This window comes from Rhamphochromis sp. 'chilingali', assembly GCF_963969265.1.
Source record: "Rhamphochromis sp. 'chilingali' genome assembly, chromosome: 3".
In the NCBI taxonomy this organism is placed as follows: Eukaryota; Metazoa; Chordata; class Actinopteri; order Cichliformes; family Cichlidae; genus Rhamphochromis; species Rhamphochromis sp. 'chilingali'.
The window spans coordinates 39,104,168-39,127,779 of NC_137931.1; the positions used below are offsets into that span (position 1 = coordinate 39,104,168).

At 40.4% G+C, this 23,612-nt stretch overlaps 1 protein-coding gene across 1 annotated transcript in view; it reads right to left on the minus strand.

Moving 5' to 3' along the window:
• The window catches only part of LOC308393265 (capping protein, Arp2/3 and myosin-I linker protein 3-like), a 60,404-nt gene that overhangs the window by 9,358 nt on the left and 27,434 nt on the right, over nt 1-23,612 (minus strand). Inside the window, exons 5-33 of the mRNA XM_080876906.1 lie at nt 21,697-21,747; nt 21,548-21,607; nt 19,417-19,538; nt 19,165-19,259; nt 18,788-18,858; nt 18,599-18,672; nt 18,446-18,521; nt 18,273-18,361; nt 15,255-15,349; nt 14,859-14,945; nt 14,259-14,368; nt 14,076-14,153; nt 13,644-13,720; nt 12,999-13,103; nt 12,779-12,848; nt 8,301-8,382; nt 8,092-8,188; nt 7,808-7,862; nt 7,041-7,213; nt 6,860-6,928; nt 6,341-6,434; nt 5,128-5,226; nt 4,923-5,042; nt 4,724-4,837; nt 4,471-4,646; nt 4,258-4,345; nt 4,052-4,171; nt 545-611; nt 28-215 (exon numbers count right to left, since the gene is read on the minus strand). Of these exons, the coding sequence (XP_080733032.1) occupies nt 28-215; nt 545-611; nt 4,052-4,171; nt 4,258-4,345; nt 4,471-4,646; nt 4,724-4,837; nt 4,923-5,042; nt 5,128-5,226; nt 6,341-6,434; nt 6,860-6,928; nt 7,041-7,213; nt 7,808-7,862; nt 8,092-8,188; nt 8,301-8,382; nt 12,779-12,848; nt 12,999-13,103; nt 13,644-13,720; nt 14,076-14,153; nt 14,259-14,368; nt 14,859-14,945; nt 15,255-15,349; nt 18,273-18,361; nt 18,446-18,521; nt 18,599-18,672; nt 18,788-18,858; nt 19,165-19,259; nt 19,417-19,538; nt 21,548-21,607; nt 21,697-21,747 (2,802 nt within the window). The remainder of the gene's footprint in view (nt 1-27; nt 216-544; nt 612-4,051; nt 4,172-4,257; nt 4,346-4,470; nt 4,647-4,723; nt 4,838-4,922; nt 5,043-5,127; nt 5,227-6,340; nt 6,435-6,859; nt 6,929-7,040; nt 7,214-7,807; nt 7,863-8,091; nt 8,189-8,300; nt 8,383-12,778; nt 12,849-12,998; nt 13,104-13,643; nt 13,721-14,075; nt 14,154-14,258; nt 14,369-14,858; nt 14,946-15,254; nt 15,350-18,272; nt 18,362-18,445; nt 18,522-18,598; nt 18,673-18,787; nt 18,859-19,164; nt 19,260-19,416; nt 19,539-21,547; nt 21,608-21,696; nt 21,748-23,612) is intronic.

Below are 23,612 nucleotides of genomic sequence, written 5' to 3' on the forward strand. Positions count from 1 at the left end.
ACAGTGCCAAGATCAGGCAAGCTTTACTCTCTCAGACGGGATGTGCCCTCCCTTGTGTCTCCGCGGAGGCCTTGGACGAACTCGCGTTACGTGATGAAGGGGCAGACCCTGCGTAGGCAGCTCTGACAGACCCTCCCAGGATGCCGAACGGGATAGCGGTGACGAGTATGATGGCACGGAAGGGGGTGGAGAGGAGCTGGAGTCATCACACAGGCCTGATGGCAGCGAGGAGCAACAAAGGGATAGAGAGGATGTGAGGACAAGAAACTGAGAAGGAACTGTCAAAGAGTGGGGAGATTACAGGGAGTCATCATTTCTGCTTCAAAGTCATCAAATTCAAAACAATCAGTAACTGCTCTGACATATAGTGACTCAGACTTGGCTCAGGCTAGATTATAACAGCCATTAACAGACTTCTGAGAAGAAGAGATGGAAAAGAGGGGAAAACCGACTACAGAAAACGCTAATGGAGCTTCGGGAGAGACAAGGAAGGGGTCAGAGCTGACTGAAGAGAGAGGATAATAGGCTATACAGCAGTACTCACTCAGCCTGGTGGAGACAGGTCGTATTCGTCTTGTTCTAGAGCTGTGCTTCTTAATGGCTATTGTGTCCTGGGAGAAAAAAAGAAAAAGTAAAAGTTGCTGAGATGCTGAGGGAAGGAATTAGAACGAGACACGCATGCAAACAGGCAAACAGGTCAACGGAAATATTGTACAAGACGACCTTTAGGGCAATCACCGCTTTTGCCAATGAAGACTTGTCAAGTCAAGGTGCAAATTTTAGACATATTGATCATGATGCTGTTTAAAATCCAGCAAAAGCTTATGGATTTCACATGTAGAAAGAGCAAAAATGTTCCCAGTGAAGCCTTTCTTTAGTTGAGTGGCCTTATATGTATAATGTAGGCCCAATGAAAAAAGACTGACTTTATTGTGTGTAGAGAAAATGTGGCAACCACAAATCAGCAGAAGTGCTGTTGTGCATACGTCACATAACTGCGGAGTTGGTGTATGGAGCCATGAGGCATGTTAGAGTAAGCTGACAAAAACCAGAGGTCTCCCTGCTACAGTTAGGAGAGACAGATTTGAAAAGGTAAGAAAAACAGACTGAGGAAACCCAAAGTTTTAAGTTAAAGATCCAATTGAAAATAAATTACTGCAGAGAGATTTTCAGAAGAAACAAAACAGCTGGCTAAGTGTTTCTGGCCTTGATAGAGGTGCTGCTCTAGGGATGACACTGCCAGTCTCATCAATTTGGTCCAGACTGAAATAGAAAGTAGCACAATAAGGGGGTGAAAATTTCAGCCAACTCAAACATTTGGTTTATATATCTGCAATATAAACTGTACCATCATTTAGACACCAGCTTCACAAGACTGCTAATATTATCAATAGCCCATCAAGGTAAATGAATCTTAGGTTATGAGTGCAAAATTAGACGTAAATATAATTAATTACATTTTAAATATAACAGAAAGACCCAGGACGGATCCTTGAGGATCTCCACAGGTAATGTTAGCAATTACTGTTACTGTCACCAAAATCAGGCACAAGAGCAGACAATGCAAAGACCGTTTACTTCCCTCAAGAATATTGACCCGGACTGTGATTGCGTAAAATATTTGAAATGAAGCTTGATCAAATGCATTTCATTAAAAAGCTGAGACACCAAAGTACTGAAGCCTACAATGTCCATGATGTATTAGTTGAGACAGCAAGGTATTGGTTTCATTTTTGCAATACAACAATCTTCACTAGCTGTATTACTCAATGAAATAGCAATGTTTCAAATTCCTTGCAGGTAATGATTGAGCAGACTGTGATGTATAAAGTCCCGTACTTAAAGTAGATTCTTGAGATAATGTCAGGGGGACGGTTTTACTCCTGCAGTTTTACCAGCTGTGTTGTAGATACTGAGCTATTGATTTAGTGCGTCAGCAGAAATTTCCTTTTTCTTCCTTTTTTCAGGTTTATTCGGCCTCCTGGCATTTCAGCCATATTGGTAACATTCAGATAATATTTGGTTTCAGGTTTAGTTTTCTCATTTGGAGAGATGATAAGAAGAATTCTGCAACTAATAGACAGACAAAAGCTCTAATTTACTGTTAATGAGCAAATGTAGATACAGCACACAGCGGAGAACTCATTTTAAAACTGGGAAAGGGAAGGAGGTGTAGCTGCTCCATAAGAAGATAAGAATATTTTAATAACTTCAGAATTTTGTGCATCAACATCATGGAGAGCCACAAACTTAAATATTCATCTATAAAAAGCCTGCTTTTTCTTCATTGTCCATTGTCTATTGTATCTAACAATAACTTGATTTCTGTTTAATGCCAGTCAGGCTTTCAGGGTAGCAATTATTGGCCTTTTGAAACATGGACATTCAATATCGTGCTTCAATCACTACAATCAGTAGAAGCTTCTAAAGGCCAAACACAATTGTACTGACTATACATCATCAATTCAAGTATTGTTAAAGCATCTCCAGTGAAGGAGTGGGAGCCTTTCAATATTTCTGACCTTTAACTGTAGTGTTCCTGTCAGGAAAGTCAGCTTAATATTTCAAATGTCAAAACCCGGAGGAAAAAGTCCTCATTCCTGCAAGTTTTGTCACTACTGAAACACTGTTTTTGCCTTAGCTGTAGTGCTCAAGTTTAATAACGGGATAAACAAGCAGGGGATCGTAAACCTAATTTAATCAGCACACTTGCTGATGCATATATGATTGCAATGACAAACATGAAATATTGCGATTATGCAACAAAATACAAAACTGAGAAACAATTCTCCTTTCCATGTCAGACACAAATTGAAAACGGTTTGAAATATTAGACTAATATATGTGAAATCACACTACTTCAGGGTCTTCATGAGAGTCATGATACTTTATCATAACTCCAGGAATTCAGTTTCTACAGCTAGCTGCTCAGAGGCAAAATAAATGCTGAAGGCAAGGTGGGGGGGGCTACTTCCTGGGCTTTTTCAATTTGCTAAAGATTGCTAAGAGGTAATGTTAGATGGGATAAAATTAATTTAAATCTCTGAAATGATTTTGTTTGATAGCAAGAAAAGATCACACGGAGAGGGCTGCAGGTAATAAAGCCCCCTCAGCCCATTTGTGTTGATAAAATTGGGCATACTAAAAAAAAGTAAAACATTTCCTGTAAACATTTACATTTAGTTATCATTTCATATTTACTAACGGCATCCTTATCTCATTTCATTTCGATGGCATGTTGGTGCAGTGTTTACTGTTACTGCTTTACAATTAGAGGGTTTCAGTCTCAACCACCTGGTTCAAACGGGTCTTTCTATGTGTTCTGGAGCTTGGATGCTTCCTCAAGGTACTGTGACTTCCTCCCTTAGTTCAAAGACATTGGTGTTAGGTTAAATGGCAATTTGAAAATTTGAAACTGGCCCTGAGTGTGGTTGTTTATCCGTCTGTCTGTGTTGGCCCTGTGATGGACTGGTGACTAGACTGGCCCACCGGCTCCAGCCCAGCCTGAATTGGATAAATACTTACAAAAACGGAAGGATTTAAAGTAAACAAAAAAATTGAAAAATTAAACTCTGCGCCTCTCGCAACCGCTCATTTAACATCGGAGCACATGAACCCTGGGTAACGCTCTGCTATGACTTCAGGAATATCCAATTTCAAAAGTGTAGCTGAAGTTCAACAAAAAATTCTGGGAGGCTGAATTTTCTGGAAAATTTGATAGCGATTGTGGTAGCGACCACAATTGAAGGCATGTAGAAAACCACAAATTCCCAATTTGTGAGGTGTACTCCCTTCACCCTCCAACTGGTGGCGGCAGATGGCTCCCACTCCCTGAGCCTGGTTCTGCTGGAGGTTTTGTTCCTGTTAAAAGGGAGTTTTTCCTTCCCACTATTGCCAAGTGCTTTCTTACAGGGGGTTGTTTGACTGTTGGGGTTTTGCTTCTTGGCTGTTTTTGCGTTTTAGCATTATATCAATAAAACTGAATTCACTTTAAATATTTAATTGAATATTTCTCGTATATGGGTCCCAAGACACACGTAAGTTCACTCACTATGCTGGTGCTGAGCTCTTCATCTGTGATGTCCAGAGAGTCCCTGTGCCTGTTAAACCTCCAGCCTGTCCCATCTTCACACGTCCCCTCCCAGCATTTAAGATGAGAGACCTGCCGAGTCTGAGAAAGACAGCACTCCTAAAACTTTTGCTCCAAACAAAACCTGTGTATCCTTTACAGTTTCACAGTAAATGCTTTGTGTTTACCAGGTTCTTATGGGTGGCATAGAGCTCCTGAAGGATCTGGTCCACGATGGAGTTGGTGAGATAGGAAACCACTGACAGCTTTACTTCTCTGCAGAAGATTGGGTTAGAGGAAAGGGAGAGACTGACGGGAAGAAGCTTGGTAAAAGTGAGAGCAAATCAATATTCTTCTTATCAAATTCAGACTTATTGTTGCTGCTTCAGCGTCTCACTTACTCCAAGGCTCTGTGAATGTCCTGTGCTGCTCTTTCCATAAGGGCAGTGCGAATGGCAGAGCGAGGGATGGACACACGCTCAGAGACAGATGAGAGGGGTGGGCTTAATCTCTCTGCTGCAGAAGAAGATAGAGGGCAGAGCTCGCGGCACAGAGACACCATGGAGTCGACAATCACCTGCAATGGATGCCAGCGATCGGTGACTCTGTCATCTGTTACATATCAGTGTCAAAAAAAGAGGCTGCTAGATGTACCTGCAGCTCCTTGTCAGCAGCTTTGGCAAGTTCGCCAGCCAAGGAGTCGAGTCTCTGCCGCACCGGCCCATCCACAGACAGCACATGAGCGAGCTCACACAGTGAAGGGTAGAGCTTGGAGCACCACAGAGAAAGGATTCATTCATATTCAGTGTGACAACAATGCAAATACTACGCTTGCACATTTCACATCACTCACAGCGCGAGAGTTCCTCGCCTCTTTTAGCACTTGTTTTGCAGCTTGAATCTCCTCCATCTCTCCGACGCCCCGTAATAAACACACCTGCTGCTGGACACGCACACAGAGGCGCTCCATCACCTTGGAAACAGACAGGCGGGGGAGTGTTACAAGTGCAAACACTCACAAACAGACGCAGATGCGAGCGCACGCTGACGAGCCCTACCTGTTCGGCGGTGCTGGTGACCAGGCCCTGATGGAGCCGCAAAGCCTGTCTCTGAGAGAAGCGCTGAGTCTGGTTGTTCCTCACCAGAGCACGCTGGATCTGTGCGGCAAAACGATTATCACGATTATACTCTCACCATGAAAACATGAAGAGCACAAACAGAACATAAGAGGCGTCAATGCAAGAAGATTTCAGCAGAAGGAAGAAAGTGCAAAGAGCCAAGTAGAGGGTGCTGTCATTTTACAACAAGCAACAAAAGCATCTTAAGACTAAGATGACTGTAGAATCCTTGTTAAAGCTTTAGAGGTGGCTCCCTAAAGCTCTTAGAAATGAACACAGCCTTTATCCAAAGCCCTTGTCCCTCTCCTTTCCTCAAGAGAGAAATAATTACAGTAATAACTAGAATTTGCTTGTTAAGTCTAATTTATGAATCTCCTAAAATGCCACTTTCCCGATGCTGTTTGAGTTTACATTCATGTATTCATAAACAAGTAAACAGAAAAATAAATGAACAAAATTATTGCACATTTATTCACCACTGTCTGTTTGTCAGCACCGCAAACAGAATATGTTAAGAGGCTCTTCATGGTAGGCGCTTGCACTCAGTCTTAAGTGCTGCAGAAATTTAAGAACATATGAAGAAAACATTCTTTCACAGTTAGGCTTAGGATGAACTTGCTTTCCCGATAAGCCTGTAGTACAGCTTCATCTCAGACATATGAAGCTTTTAGATAAACCTCGTCATCTCTTGATGAATTTCACTGTTTTGTGCGAAACTACGCAGATTCCTCCAGAGGTCCAAATTTTTGCACAACACGTTTCTTTGAGCACACCAAGTTTTCATTCAAATACCTCATATTTGTTTTCATTTGCTTCGGATAATGTCTTTGTCTACAGTCATAAACATCTGCTCATTTATGACCTCAAAGTATTTGATGAATTTATAAAAAGGGCAGAAATTAATTTTGAAGAGTCAACACCAAAGTGTTTTGTTGTGAACTAGAAGAATTTAATTAAATCCCTCTAGCGTCTCCTGTAGGTTGAAAGCTTTTAGGGATTAGGGTTGTTAGGTAGGGCTCTTTATCTCTATTTTTGAGTTACCCCAACGGTCCCCAGGCCACTGATGAAGAAGCTATTAAGCTTTTTTTAATCTTCCCAGTTTTAAGTAGTACTGTAATAACTTTATTGGTGGCTTTACTCCAACCGTCCCAACCTTGGTCAACGCCTGCTCTGTCCTCTCAGGGGCGCTGCGGTACGCCTGGCTGATGTCACTTAGGGGTAGAGGCATGTACTGTAAGGTGAAATTACTGAGAGGAGAAAGCAGAAAACGAGGGAAGGGACAAGTTATTAAGGGAGACAGTAAGAGACTAAAAAGAGAAAATAAAGTGGGTTACAGAGTCCAGGGTTAGTTAGGGTTAATATCCCCACTGGACAGAGCTCATCCTAAAATATTTTTCCTGTGCCATTCAGTGACTGAGTAATACTTTGATCCTTGCAACCATGTCATCTTTTGCCTAAAGGCAAGTCTGGACCACTTAAGATAGCAAAGTGGAAAACAACAATTTGCACAGCTGAGCAACATGGTTAAATGTTCTCAAACATTCTTTAATAACATTTCTTAAAAATAGTTCTAGCAGTAGATGTGTAAGACATGCTCTTATTTATTGATTAGAGTCCAGTGGGCATACATACAGAATAGATGTTGATAATATATATTTTTTAACACTCTTACTGTTCAAGTGCTCGGGCCACATCGAGAAATCCTGCTGCGGAGGTGTTGTTGCGATCCCATGTCACACTCCTGCAGGGCAAGGTCAGAGTTGCATAGAATACAAACTTCCACACAGAGCACAAGTCACTGCAAAGACTGCAGAAACCCAGGAAAAAAACTTTACACTTAGTCTTTCGTTCACCTGAGTGTTGTGTTGATTTGAAGGGCTTTGCTCAGCATCTTGGCTCCAATGTCTTCCATGCTATTCCCGCTCAGATCCACTTTTCTCAAGCAGGTGTTGCTACCCAGGGCGTTGACTAGCACGGTGCCCCGAGAACGCAGGCGTGAGTCGCAGAGGGACAAAGACTGAAGGGCCTATAGAGGGAGGGGTTACAAGCATGTGAGTTAATAAACGAAGCGGAGAAGACTGTTCAGGAAAAAGAAAAGAAGCACGAGAAGCCAGGAGGTGACATTTAGCAAATAGTGCTTTGACTTGACTTTACATGCTGTTTGCATGAATTATTCACAATATGTGTAGTGATATAGACACTGCGCCCACAATGTTAACAGAGGAACAGTAATAATTGATGAAACAGTGACACATCTCCAGTGAAACATAATGCAAAAATTATGTGCCCAGGAATCTGAGCAGTATTTTAACTGTAAGCAGAACCCTACTTTTAATTAAAAGCAGTATAAAGAAAGTTGACATATGGGGAAAAAAATGTACAAAAATATATTCTCATTTTGAATTTGACACAAACAAATATATGTAATCATTCAGTCTTCTGAAAAAAACATTATTTATTATTTTAATAATTTAATTAACTGAAAGTCAATTAAGTTTATCTTTGCAGAATATGATGAATTTTAATGTCTCTGCAGCTGATTTATGCTTTTTCTATTTCTACTGTTTGCAATCAAAGCACATTGCCCTTTAAATTTTGTATATCTATTCTAGTTACTCACACATTCTTCTTCTTGCATGAGTTGAACTAGCTTCTGCAACACTTCATCCAGAACCCTGCAGATGACAAACACGGAAACAAAGCAGGATGAGCTGGGTCGAGTCATCTCCTGCTGCCTGAGGAATGGCAGCCACTTATGAAAACAGAACTACAAGAACAAATGTGTATATTCAAGCTGGCATATGCAGTGCAAGCATGTTTGTGCTCAGATACACACACAGTCATGCGCATAGGGTATATCCATAAATAACTGCAGTAAAGCATGACAGAGAGCACTGACAGCACCTGTTTTTGATGTTGAAGTTCTTGCCCAGATGAAGGTGTTTGAGGGAAGGGTGTCTAGAGAGGGCTGGCAGGACTGTGAGTAAGTCTGCGTCGAGACCTGTCAAAACACACACACACACAGCTCGACATTAGCAGCCCACTCCAACCTCAGCTGCCCAAGGATAAAAAGTCAAGGTCATGGTTGGATGTTCTGCAGCGTGCCACTGTACCGTTGTCGGAGATATCGAGAGTAGCGATGGAGGAGACTCTAGGGAAGAGTTCCTGGATTACAGCAGCTCCTGCAGACCTTAGCTGGAGAGAGATAGAGACAGATGTGAAAACTAACATGTGCACAGCCATGAATCAGAGTCATTTTAACTTCAGTCTTTGGGGAATTGTTCCATTTTCCACAGTGGGGCAAATTTATGGATTTATGTCCCTGCAAGCTTTGCTTTGTTTGTGATCTGCAGCAGTTCAGCTCAAAGAGAGGGGAAACCCTTTACGCTTCAGTACACAATCCTCTGTACTGTTTAGCTATTTGATTTACTTAAAATATATAGGATTATCATTAGTAAGCTCTTTAAATCTAGTAAAATACAGGGAGTAGAGATGGCACGATACCACTTTTTTATGTCCGATACCGATACCGATATCATAAATTTGGATATCTGCCGATACCGATATGAATCCGATATAGTGTTTTTTAATCAACAAAACTGTTTTTTAAATATCTTGCTGCATTTTGTATAAGTTCATACTCAAGTTTAAAACAACAACTACACTAAAGCTATTCTGTTATACCTGTATGCAAAAAAAAATATTTCATAGTTCAGCAATACTGATCAATCTAATAAACTTAAACCTACACCATCCTCCCTATTCTGGTATTTTAAAGAGTACTTAGCATAAATATTAAGCAACCTAACTAATAGGGTTCCAACTCCCAGCAACAACAAAAATAAATAAATAAAAAATAGGGAACCACCCCTCACGCTCCACCTCATGATGCTTAATCAACGTAATCAACCTTAATTTGATGCAGTGTGAAAAAAAATGCACAGAAATCAATTATTTTTCAAGAAATATTAAATAGATTCAACATCTTTCTTCAACAAAATTGCAGACTGCACAGATGGTACCTTCCCAAAGGAAAAAGTACTATAGCTTACTAGGGTATATATATTAGACTTAATAGTTACTATATACAGTAATTGACTTCTATTCATTTTACATCAAATTGAAACTTTGGGTGTCAGATAATTATTTATTAAAAGCTAGACATTTTAAATGAGAATAAGAAAGAAAAGTATGTCTTTGTGCCCCCTTTTCCCTGTTAATGCCCTATCGGCCCCCCTGGCTAAACTTTGCTAGATCCGCCCCTGCACAGTTACCAGCCGTCAGCTACATAGAAAAAGATCCTGGTGTAGAAAGTAATATTAAATACATTCTAACAACAGCTGATCAAGCTTAAACGTGCTGCTGTTGTTCAGCCCCTGGTTTCCTCTTTCTGGTGCAAAGTGGGCCAAAAGCAAACAAGAGACAGGACTCGCGACAGAAAAGCCGATCAGCTGATCGTTAAGCAGTTTCATGATTGAAGTAGCAGCCGGAGAGGCAGTCGCTTGTTAAGCTTAATGCAGGAATGCTTTACAAACATTCAGAGATGGACTTACACACTTGCTGTACTTCTCTCGGGATAACTTTGTCGGAGATGAAATGCCGGGTTGCTAGCGAAGCTCCAAATGCTATCCAGACCACCGACAGGTCCGGCATGCCACAGCCTCTCTATCACGTGATGCATACTGCTCCGACGTGCTAACGTTCTGAGGTGAGTTACAGCGTGTTGCAAGTTTTGTGAGGTGCTTTCGTGATATTTAATGGATCGGATTACATTTTTTATTTTTCTCCGATATCCGATCCAGTAATTTAGGTCAGTATCGGACCGATACCGATACGTAATATCGGATCGGTCCATCTCTAACAGGGAGTGCAGAATTATCAGGCAAGTTGTATTTTTGAGGAATAATTTTATTATTGAACAACAACCATGTTCTCAATGAACCCAAAAAACTCATTAATATCAAAGCTGAATGTTTTTGGAAGTAGTTTTTAGTTTGTTTTTAGTTTTAGCTATTTTAAGGGGATATCTGTGTGTGCAGGTGACTATTACTGTGCATAATTATTAGGCAACTTAACAAAAAACAAATATATACCCATTTCAATTATTTATTTTTACCAGTGAAACCAATATAACATCTCCACATTCACAAATATACATTTCTGACATTCAAAAACAAAACAAAAACAAATCAGCGACCAATATAGCCACCTTTCTTTGCAAGGACACTCAAAAGCCTGCCATCCATGGATTCTGTCAGTGTTTTGATCTGTTCACCATCAACATTGCGTGCAGCAGCAACCACAGCCTCCCAGACACTGTTCAGAGAGGTGTACTGTTTTCCCTCCTTGTAAATCTCACATTTGATGATGGACCACAGATTGTCAATGGGGTTCAGATCAGGTGAACAAGGAGGCCATGTCATTAGTTTTCTTCTTTTATACCCTTTCTTGCCAGCCACGCTGTGGAGTACTTGGACGCGTGTGATGGAGCATTGTCCTGCATGAAAATCATGTTTTTCTTGAAGGATGCAGACTTCTTCCTGTACCACTGCTTGAAGAAGGTGTCTTCCAGAAACTGGCAGTAGGACTGGGAGTTGAGCTTGACTCCATCCTCAACCCGAAAAGGCCCCACAAGCTCATCTTTGATGATACCAGCCCAAACCAGTACTCCACCTCCACCTTGCTGGCGTCTGAGTCGGACTGGAGCTCTCTGCCCTTTACCAATCCAGCCACGGGCCCATCAAGACTCACTCTCATTTCATCAGTCCATAAAACCTTAGAAAAACCAGTCTTGAGATATTTCTTGGCCCAGTCTTGACGTTTCAGCTTGTGTGTCTTGTTCAGTGGTGGTCGTCTTTCAGCCTTTCTTACCTTGGCCATGTCTCTGAGTATTGCACACCTTGTGCTTTTGGGCACTCCAGTGATGTTGCAGCTCTGAAATATGGCCAAACTGGTGGCAAGTGGCATCTTGGCAGCTGCACGCTTGACTTTTCTCAGTTCATGGGCAGTTATTTTGCGCCTTGGTTTTTCCACACGCTTCTTGCGACCCTGTTGACTATTTTGAATGAAACGCTTGATTGTTCAATGATCACGCTTCAGAAGCTTTGCAATTTTGAGACTTCTGCATCCCTCTGCAAGATATCTCACTATTTTTGACTTTTCTGTGCCTGTCAAGTCCTTCTTTTGACCCATTTTGCCAAAGGAAAGGACGTTGCCTGATAATTATGCACACCTGATATAGGGTGTTGATGTCATTAGACCACACCCCTTCTCATTACAGAGATGCACATCACCTAATATGCTTAATTGGTAGTAGGCTTTCGAGCCTATACAGCTTAGAGTAAGACAACATGCATGAAGAGGATGATGTGGACAAAATGCTCATTTGCCTAATAATTCTGCACTCCCTGTAAGTAAAAGCATAACAGATTTTTGGCAGTTGACAGTCATATTATAACATAGCTGACACTTCTGCCCTTACAGTATTTAGTGTTGGAATGAACTACAATTACAAGTACATAAACATAATTTAGAGGTATTTGTGTTTGGGGTGCTTTGACATATATCAACAGATATCACTATAAATTTGACAAATACTGAAAGGCTACAAATCTAAAAAAAATAACTTAATTCTTTTATATTTACAGTGATATTAATTTCTTTCCTTCAATCACATCATTTGGCAGCAGGACGCATACATCTACCTGTGAGGAGAAGCTTATGATGGTGACAGGCGGTAAACATTAAAAGCACCCCCCCCCCCCCCACACACACACACACACACCACATACACACCCCCACCTCCGGCAACGCACACAAAAAAAGAAAAATCAAGATGAATTAAAAAAAAAGAAAAGAAAGTCAGTTTAAAAGTAAAGCTTCTAACTGCAGAATGTAAATCTATAAAACTGTGGGCTGAAACTAAGAGACTTATGACCTTATACAAACCAGATGTCTATTTACATAACCAGCAGAAACACTATTATTTTTCTAGCTACTGCCAGGCAATTGCAAAGCTAATATTTATATTCTGCCATCTTCCCTTCTGGGGGAAATACACTTAAGCTGCCAAGTACTATGGTGTGTTAACCAGTGTCTAACTCTCCCAAATAACTTTTTTTGGGAAGTTGATAACTCTTTGTTGGTTTGCCATCAAGAGACCAAGTTTCACATTACATGCATGGTCATTTGATCCATTTTTAGTCTAAAAATACTGATAATGGCTGCTTGCAGTAAATAATCTTAACACTTTTACAAAAGTTCACCTTGGTAAAACTCCCTTTCAAAATGCTTTCAAAGTCCAATTTGAAAATAAAACTTTTCGGTTTATCTCAACTGCATCTGATGCAAGATACGCTCATCTGATACACTCCAGTGTAAATAAAATCAGCTGCATATGGAGGCCACGAAAGCTTGCTACTTTCTTGCACTATAAACCTGTCAATGAAACCGAAAGCACAAGTTAAAGCTCACATCTGCACTCTGCATTTGGTTCAGAGGGATTCAAAAACACAGGTGACCTATAGCTCAATACTCCGCCTGGACACCTCCCGTGTTGAAATCCGGTGTAGGTGTGAAGATGAGCTCTCACCTCACAGCTGCTGATGTCCAGATGAAGGTCATTGATATGAGGATTGGAGGTTAACCCTGTGAGGAGAGCCCTGCGGAGACAGAAAGAAGAGAAATGACGGACAAGGAAAAGACAAGCAGAAGGAGTATTAAAGGTCTCGCTGGCACAGCCTTTATTGCAGAGGAGTTCAGATAAAAGGGAGCATATTTGGATAGAGAATTAGAAGTGACATGGTAGGTACCTCAGAACATCAGGGGGCAGCTTCATAGAGGCCAGGCTGACATGAGTGAGGCTGAAAGCTGAGCTGAAAAACTGACGGAACAACGGCAGCGTATCCTTCACTTTCCTATTGGATTAGAAATCCCCCCCCCCCACAGAGGATCAAAGCGAGAAGATGTAGAGGTGAAGAGATAATACGGAGAGTGGGATGGGATGAAAGCAGATGAAGTCACACTGTTGACATTCCAGGTAAATTTGAGTGCAGAGCTGAGTGTAGACTACTGACAAAGAATGAGAAATATGAGTGAATATTGCTTTGGTGTAAGAGGAGGGAGCGAGTGGGGTCAAATGATAGATAGCTCTGCTTAAATATTCACGAGTCTTATCTATGCAGACTGTGCCGAAAGTTCTGCTTTTAAACGGCAGTAGACACACCCACAGAGAGGAAACACAATGTTCCAGAGATTCCCACAAAGCACATTTCTGATTTCCCATTAAGCAAGAAATGAAGATAACAACTGACAAAAAAAGAAAAAGAAAAAAAGATGGAGACGGAATGACATGAGCGGAAAGATGATGCCTTTAAGGTGAAATAGGGATGATGTCTTCCCAGTTTTGGTTTTTGAGCTGCGTTTATTGTTTCGGTAATCTTAAAGATATGACTAACCTGTGGGAGAAGGAATTTTTGGAAAGATTCAGAAAGGAGAGATCAGCGCAACACCCCCTCAGAAGAGCCCCAAATAGCTGCATGACACACAGGGTGGAAACGGTTAATTTGGGCTGAGAATTGCACGCAGAGAGAAATGCATTTTTTTAAAAATTGCACATGCATTAGGGATGCGCAGATAGTGATGGCAATGTTGCTTTTTTGTGTTTATTTTTGTTTTGTTGAAGAAATCTCAATTATAAAAAAAACAACTTCACTGACTTCTAGCTTGTCGTCACGCACTCTTTGAACATTTAGCAGCAGACAAACGTTGGCAAGTGCGATCCAAAAAATGTAATCTTAGTTACCAATAAGCCCTTACTGCTCTTCAGGCGATATCAAAGTGCATCCCAAAGACACACATTTGATCACACCCACCCATTAAATACTCACTGAGTCAACACAGCAGTCTGTGCCCGACAGATCCAAGTGGACCAGGCAGTTGGGTTGAGACAAGAAGAGATAAAGGTTCTGCGAATAGGTCGAGAAGAGGAGAAACATCGTATTAGGCTGAAAAAGTGGAGATTAAATGGGGCAGCGTGTATTTGTGTTTCCAGATGGCTTGTGCTTTCTGACCGATGCATCCTCCCCCGAGAGGACCCCGGGGTTCTTGCTCAGGTCCAGGTGCAGCAGGGAGTTAGAGTACTCATCGCTGGAGCACAAAGCCTGAGAGAGAGAAACCACTCCTGAGAGAAAGGGGAGTAGAGCGCAGAGAGATGAAATGAAAAATGAGAAAGATGAGAGCTGGTAGCTGTACAATATTAAAAAGGAGAAAGAGAATGCTCTCAAAACATTTTGTGTCTTTAAATTATTCATAGACATCTTGGAGCAGCAGGTATCAGTGGATGTTATGGGAAGTAGCGCAATTCAATGTAATATTTAAATTCTCCGCTGGGTACCCTGTACGATGAGACAGTAGGAGAAGGCATGCTGCCTGCAGGGCAGCACATGACATTGTAAGTAAATATGGAGTCATAGCGGGGCGAAAGCATAAAACAAAGCTCTGAAAACATTATATCCCCTCAACCACAGTATGATCTAACCCGAGCTCTGAAAGCTGCAGGGGATCCAACTTGTTCTCCTCCTGATTTTGGTGAGTAACTCCTGTGCCATACTTTTATTTAACTCACAGACAGGGGTAAATAAGGAAAAAAACAAGGTGGGGCAACTCCTAACCTTTGGAGGTGAGTGAGGTCTTGGAGAGGTTGAGGAGACGAAGCCCCTTGCTGAGGCGACACACTTGCTGGATTAAGTTGGACACACCTGCAGCATGAACACAGCAGATATAAAAAGTGAGTCGCAGAATTTCTTGTCACTTGAAAGTAATTTTCACTGTAACAGATGTACCTGCTTCTGAGTTAACGGATCAGGGACCAGATAAGCCAAAATGAGCCACTATTTTCTTTTACTATTGGACTCAACAGACCCTTTCGGGTAATATTTAGATATAGAACAATGAGAGCCAGTGAAAATAGAACTGTCTTTCTTCATCACATCAAACACAAGCTTGAGTTTTTCTCCAGACCCAAAGATTAAATTAGAAAAACAAAAAAGGGAGATAATTTACGATACCTTGGTTATCCAGTGAGTTGTGCGCCAAGTTGAGGGAATGGATGACAGATGCAGGGTTCTCTGAAAGAGCTACTGACATCTTCTGTGGGAAGTCACTGCAAAAGTGGGTGTGCAGTTACCTACAGAGAGCTGCAACTGCAGTTGAAGTATCAGGTTCATTATAAATCTCTTGGTTTATAAATGTTGAGTGCCCATCATGATGTACTGATGTGCTTTTTGTGTGACTTTTGCTGCATTGCCACTACAAGTGACATAGTTACAACAGCCACGTGTGGCCAGAAACACAGTTTTCATAGTTTTGCTGCAGTTCAGGGGTGTCAAACATAGGGCCCATGGGCTGGAACCGGCCTGGCAAAGACTCCTATCTGGCCCACTGGATAGTTTTGAAAAATGTGAAGGAGGGCATTAATTTTGAACTTTTAGCTGTATTTTCAAAGGTTTTGCAGCTTTGGCTACTGACAAAGATGTCCCTTACAACCATTCTTACTACACTAGAGTAAATAAGTTATAGATAAAGATAGAAAAGATAAACAATGACATGAGAGAAAACTCATCTACTATGGAAATGTCATTTTTTACAATATGCTCGCATTTTTTTAAAAGGACATTTTATGTGAATTAACAAAATGTTTCTGTTGTTTCATTACAGGACCGTCTGGGATTTAAGCTACCAGAACTTTGTCTGTAATTTTACATATTTATTTCTTACAATTTAAGCTCAAACTGTCATTCCTGGCAAATTTATTTCATTTATTAGATCAATATTTCTCTATCATGTAGAAAAAGAAGTGCCATCTGTTAAATGTGTAGTCAAACTTTGCACTGATGGAAGCAGGAGTTTCACTGATCCAACCCACCTAAGATCAAAGTGGGCTGGTATGTGTCCCACAGTGTAAAATGAGTTTGACATCTTTGCTCTAGTTACTTGTTGACATGTTCTCTGAGCTTCTGTGTTTGAGAGGAAACATAAAAGCATACCATAGCTGATTCTTAAATAAATCGCTGCAGAGCTTCAGGCCAGCTCATATTTTGCAGTTATATCTATATATATATATATATATATATATATATTGCAGTTATATATATATATATATATATATATATATATATATATATATATATATATATATATATATATATATATATATATATATATATATATATATATATAACTGCTATATATATATATATATATATATATATATATATATATATATATATATATATATATATAACTGCTATATATATATATATATATATATATATATATATATATGTATATATATAATTTTTTTTTTTTGTAATGAATGAATTTTAAGTCAAACATTCAAAATGTGATTAAATTGCAAACTTTCAGCTTTAATTAAAGACGTTTTTAAAACTCATTACTGCATTATTTAGGAAATACATCCATTTTTATACATAGTAGCTCATTTTCAGAGGCTCAAAATTAATTGGAAAAACTAACAATTTTAAATACAAGGATTATTTTTAATACTTGGATAGAAATTCACAGCCAGTGACTGTCTGAAGTCTAGAACCCGTGGATATCACCAAATGCTGCCTTTCTTCCCTTTAGATTCTCAGCCAGGCCTTTACTGCAACCAGATTTCAGTCATTGATTGTTTGTGGTTCTCTCTGCATTCAGGTTTGTCTTCCGTTACTTTAAAGGAATGGTCCATTAGGTTAAGATGAAGTGACTGACTTGGTCCTTCAGAATTCATCCTGCTACTTTTATCAGCAGTCACACTATCAATAAACACTTGTGACCCGGATCCACTGGCATCTATACATGACCACGCCAAAACATTGCGTCCACCATGTTTGACAGATGATGTGGTATGCTTCAGATCATGAGCAGTTTCTGTCTTTTTCCATACTTTGTCTTTCCATCATTCTGGTACAAGTTCATCTTGTTTTCAATAAACCAACTAGTATTTTTCCAGAACTGTGCAGGACGAGAAGTTTTCTCACAAAATCTAATCTGACCTTGTTGTTCTTGAATGTAACCAGTGGTTTGCACCTTGTTGTGACTCCTCTGTGTTTCTATTCATGATGATGTCTCAAGAATGTAGTCAAGGCGCTTCTAAAATCATCTGTTTTAGTTGTCTTCTATAGTCTTGTCGGCTTTTTGATGCTCATTCGTTTAAAAGATCCAGTATATTGTTCATTTGACCATTCAAAGTTTTTTCTATATGTGATCGTCTTCCTTATTTGCATTGGCATCTGCGCCAAACTCACATAAAGAATTCCAGTGAACAGCTACCAAAACAAGTCCAACTCCTCATCCTTGCATCTTCTTTTACCTGGCTAATTTGTCATACAGTAATGAGGGAACATACCTCACCTGCTTAGGAAACTGCTTGTCAGCCAATGGTCAAATTATTTTTGAGCCTCTGAAAATGGGAGATTCTGTATAAAAACACAATTCCTAAACTGTTAAAGAAAAGGTTTATAAAACCACTTAAATCAAAACTAAAAGTCTGAAATTTAGAGGCAAAAATTCTATAAAATCCAACAACTTTTGGCCCTCATTGTATTTGTAGCGAGACACTTCTTCACCAAAGCATGAACACAGCTTAACACAAAGATATTTGATGTCATTCAATGAAGCGATTGAAACAACTGACAAACACTGTGGTGTCACTATGAACTAAAACTCTATGAACTTACACTACATTCACAGACAAGCACTTACGCATACAATACATATATAATATATAATTCAGTAGTACAGAGATTTAGCCTTGTTCAAGGACATACAAGTTAATCAAAATAAGGCCAACAATTGACTCATAGAAGCAGCATTCTCAGGTATTCTGACCAAGTTCTTAGCATGGGTCAATCATTAAAAGACAAACACCACTAAGGTTCACAAAATACACTTAAAACCGTTTGGTAAATGTTGTCATTTGCATTAAAAAAAAAATCAAGGCAGGATAAAATTAATGCCCATTTCAGGAATCAGAGTTTCTATAATAGTCAAAGCACAAAAAGTAAATGAAGACTGCTACTCACGATTTTAACCCAGCATTCTCCAGAGTGATCTCTTCAAGGCTGGAGGATTTGCTGACTGTGTGCAGGACCTGCTCAGTGACCTCTGAGCCCTGATGCATGAAAGACATATTTAAAACCTTGGTCGGTGACCCTTCAGGAATACTGTAAGGTGTAGCACACAAGTTTATACTTACAATGCGCAGGTCTTTGCAGTACAGTTTAGTGAACCAGGTGTTGTAAGCCATTGATGCAACAATGACAGCCAAATCTCTGTAAAAGGGAAAAACTGGATAAATGAGGAACTGTAATTTGGCTGCAATATTGCCCAACCGCCATTCGTTCCTGACCTGCTCTCCAGGTGGCTGAAGTCCAGCAAGTTAAACTCCCTGTTGTCCTGAGAGTGATAGATGGTGTCCACATCCTAGGAGAAACATTATCAATGAGTGCATGACACCCCCCTCATATTGTGCACAGTCATATATATGTAACATTCAAACACACTCACAGTAACACAGGCACAGCCCCACAGCTCTTACCCACTGCACTTCCTCCTTGCAGCTGATGCCATTATAGTCGCACAGAGCAGCGTAAGTCTCTGAGAAGCCTCCTGAGAAAGGAAAGGGGGAGGAACAAACAGAAGAGGGGGAAAAAAAGAGTTGATGAGAACAGCTGCTTCCTTCAGCAGTAAATGGCAAAAAAGGGAGGAAAATGCACACAGAAACATTTGTCCAAATTATCAATCTTTTATATGTGTGACAGCACTAAAAAGAACATCTGGGAGAGCATTTGTAAAGTACGTGTGCCAACTTCCTCTTGAGTCTGCCAAGTGGTGTACACATGCTCATATCTGTGTGTGACTGCCTGTGTATGCATGCGTGCAAATTCCCATGTTTGATGATAACGTCTCTTTTACCGCAGGCCCTCTGTGTCTCCACTGAAGTCTCGGAGCTGGGTGAATACTTCCTGCTGCCCTCCGAAAGGTCACTGTCTGAATGACTGATGGAAGGGCTGCAAACATAAAAGAAACACAGATACTGTAAGGAATCATTTATCTTTTGATAATTGCGCAAATAAAGGTCATCCTTCTTTAAACTTTCCAATTTTTCACCACTGCACAGACGTGACTATTTATTCTCATTTTATCTTGAGAGGCACCGACACTTACGCAAAAATGGAGTTGTTGAATATTCGAGACAGAGCGAAATTTATATGGCTGACCACATGATTGAGGTGTTCCCGTGACTCAAACCTCAGGGAGTAACTGGACTTGTCAGTGTCGATAACAACCTGCGCATAAGAAAAATATCCGTAAAAGACTGAAAAATATCGTGGCAGTTGAATCTTAAATTTCATTTATTAAACAAATTAATGTATCTATTTTTTAATTACTTGCAATTAAACTATATGAATTATATATGAAACCACTGGACTAGTTAAATGGAATGATGACACAACTTCGTAGATTATCTGTCTGTTATAATAAACACTAAAGTGAAGGAGCAAACAACTGCAAGTATAAATGCAAGTATATCAGAGCTATATCAGGTACTTGACTATGATAGGAAAGATTTATCCCTTACATAAGCACATAGCCAGGTTTACCTTGATAACTTATACTGGACCTTAATCTCTGTTATGCTGTAGCTCTTTTCCACAACAGCCACTGACCCGGAGATTTCTATGAGCTGAACCTTTAAGAGCCCCTGAGGTCTAGATTGAAAGATCTTCCTTGTTTTTCTCCACAGCTGTTTTCACACACCCACTGCATCTCTAAACTTTTCTACACATGTGAGAAAGCAAATGTCTGAATCAGTCAGACTGGATTTTGCCCTGCCAGCTACCAAGTATATAGTCTGCATAATGTAAAAATTGAACCAATGTGAGAACAGTAAGTAGAAGTCATTGCAACCTTACTACAGAAAATACCTGTAGTAGTGAAAATAGGCCTGAATTGGAAAATCTTCTGTTGTGTGCTGCATGTGGCACGAATTTGGACAACGTACGGACATGATTCTGGTCCCATTGTCAAGAATTCAGTGTAAAAAACTGATATTAACTGGGTGGCAATTTGCATTTTAGTTAAGGCCACTACAATACAGTCAAAAGAAGACTATTTCCATCTGCAGTCATTTATGTTTGGTGCCATAGAGCTACCAGACCTTCCATTCGCATACATAGATAAGACAAAGAGACCAGTAGCAAGACTCCACCACAGAACAGAGCGGGTTTGATATTCGTTAAATTAGTCCAAAAAAAAACAAACATGGAGCTGGGCTATAAAGCAGCTTGCAGAGCAACAACTGTGGGCCAGCCAAAGAAGCTTGGGTAGCTAATTGGATACATAGAGGGGTATCATCTCAGCCGATCTCATCTCCGTTGATATGAGCTGGCAATGAGATCAGCTGATCTGCTGAGATTACAGCTAAGCTTACTTGCCTAAACTAAAGTTATGCTTGATTATTCAAACTGAGCATCAGTGTATTTTTTCTCTCCCTGTTGTTGACTGTTGTTGACTCAGTTCTATGTTAGTTAGCAGCTGATTGAACCTGAGCCTAGCAAAGAGTTGTTTACATTAGTTCCTGATGACTTCACTCCACCTCCTTCCTTGCTCCTAACCAGGTGTCATTCTGACCATGGCTATTAGAGTCCCTAGATTGATATCTATGAATTGAATCTGTTGTGGCACTGGTCCTTGTGAGAGTTGAAAGAGGGGAGACACTTTTCTCTGAGGCCTGACATAAAATAAACCGGGGGGCCATCCAGGATCTCCAATACTGCAAGCTTTAATACCTTATCCCTAGAAATAACAACACACTTTCCACACTGTGAAACAGTCTGCAGTCCTTGCTGTGTAACAAAAATGCTTTTATATCCTTCAATGTCTCCTGAGTGGAGCTAAAATCTAGGTCCAGGGACCTGCCTGCAAAGCAAGGTAGTGGAAGAACTTAGAAGAAAAAAAGCAGACCTGACAATAATTTTCTGGTTACAGGTTATTAATTTCCTGTAGGAGAAAAAAAGCCTTTTAATCTCACAAGCAAAGGCTTAAATAAAAACTGGGAAAAATAATTAAAAATTCTTGCAGTAAGTTTTTCCTTGTTGGCATTACATCAACAGTAGAAGAGAATAAGTTAATAAGAGAGCTCTTACTGTCACAGTGGCTGTTTTAATAAATGTCTAAAATGCTTTTATCCTGCCTTGAAGGCCATAGTGATGTAACTACACCATTATATAACTGCACAGACAACTTTGTTGTTGCAGTGGAGAGGAGTGCATACAGAGTTAATGTAAAAATTCACCTGATGTTCAGGTTGAGAATTCAAAGCTCGAATCTCCAAGAAGTTGAATGTGGTTTCTACCTGTTGTCAGAGACATAGTTGACATTTCAGCTGGCACGAATCTAAAAGCCTCACACTGCACATTAACTTGAGAGGGTGGCAGAAAGTACCTTTGTGGGAATCTTTGGCGCCAGGAAATAGAGACGCCATGTTGTGAGCACCTGGGAAAAAAAAAGGAAATAAAGCAAATTGAATGAAGACTCTTGAAAAGTTCACTGCACAGTCATACTCCCCAGGGAGAAAACAGTCCCAGGAGTTTCCATGGTAATGATGAGAGGGTCTATTCATCTACTGATCCAGCAAATTGCTATCTGTGTCAGCGATAACGTCAAGCATTAACAGATTAACATCTTCAAGTCTGAGAAATGGTGACATGCTGCAATGTTTTAATCACAATGACACAAACATAAAACGTAATTTCATTATCATTCTATTACTTCTGCTGTGGGTAAACATGACAGTGGCTCATACATTTAGTTCGAGACACGCAGTGCGCCTCTGGGCCCAGCGAGCAATCTCTTCTGGTCATTTAGCATCGCTCCAGGTCTTTAATATGAGAACCGCCAAATTTCAGGGCTAATAGATGTCTTCTCTACCGTTCGCATCATAGGATCTGTTCTAAACACAGAAATGCGGGTCATGGTGGGTCAGGACATCAAATTAGCTTTTTTGCTTTGCCATCTTTGCTAATTTGGTATCTGCGGTCAGAGGCGTGTTGGATCATTTTTAGTTCAATGCAAACTTGATGGGAGTTTGGACGTGACTGGAAATTTGAAAGCAAACTCAGAGCCTGTTTGTGCATCTCCATCTGAAGGAGCACACGCACCATTTGTGTGCGTGCACCCACTTATTTTTGGCTTGGAGACATTTGTGTCATGCAGCTTTTGAGTAAATCTGATTCTGCCCCTGATTCTTCTTCTTGAGAAACAGTTTCTTTCTTTTTGTTTTTCTTGCAAACACACACTCTATAAAAAGAAGAAGAAAAAAGTCAGTGTCTCGATCCATCAAGGCAAACAAAGAATAGTGATTCTTTGGCATTTTGCAGCTCTCCACCAGCCCCTAAGTACTGCCCTCTGCTCTTTTTCTTCTCCTCTTCTGCTCCGTCGCTTCCAATCATTTACTCCATTCTCTCTGATGGGCCTGCTAAAACACTCCCCGAGGACAAAGTCTCCCCCCTCCGCCCACCCAATGCCCATGTGTCTCTCCCCAATGAAATAAGTAATTAAATTACAGCTCTCTCATTCTACTGTTATTTTTTGGAGAAGGGAGCTTGACACAGGCCTGTCTGAAGCACACATTGACAGCCTCTTACACCCACACAGCAAGTGAGGTGTCGAAAAAGAAATCATTCAAAATTCAAAATGTGCATGTGAGATGGAGAGAGTGTAAGAGAGAGGTGAAGATCTGCGCTTCACTTCAAAGACTGTCTGAAGGAGTTGATTAGAAGGACCAGATTGTATCGCATTACGGTGATGAGTCTGGGTTACGGGTGGTAGTTAAGAGAGTGCATGCAAGTAAACAGAAGTAAATCATGCTGATGCAGCAGGAGAGAGAGACACTTATCGAGTATTCCACTTCAAAGGGAGACCAGACACACAGCACACATATTGTGGGTTAATTATGCAGCTAGATAACAGATATTCAAATTCTGTTTTGTTTGACAGTTTGGGTGAGGCCTCTGCAGATAAATTCATGTAAACCATAGTGACAAAGCAAAACCACCAATCACAACCTCAAGCAAGCTTTCAACTGCTTACTTCCGACCCTGAACTTCCAGTGAAACAGGAAAACAAAAACTTAACACAATTAAACTCTCCTCTCTCCTGCCAAATGCTAACCCGGGTGCATTTGATCAACCTCCAATCTATTTTTCCGTTTTCTATGTGCACCCAGCAGGAGAGAGAGCCCTCGCGTTCCAGTTCAGCTTTTAAGAGGAAGCGGTAAATGAGACATGGATTGGAAAGAGATTATTGGAAAGATGTTTCTGGCAGATAGACATATCAAAGTGTCTGAATATCAAAGGCTG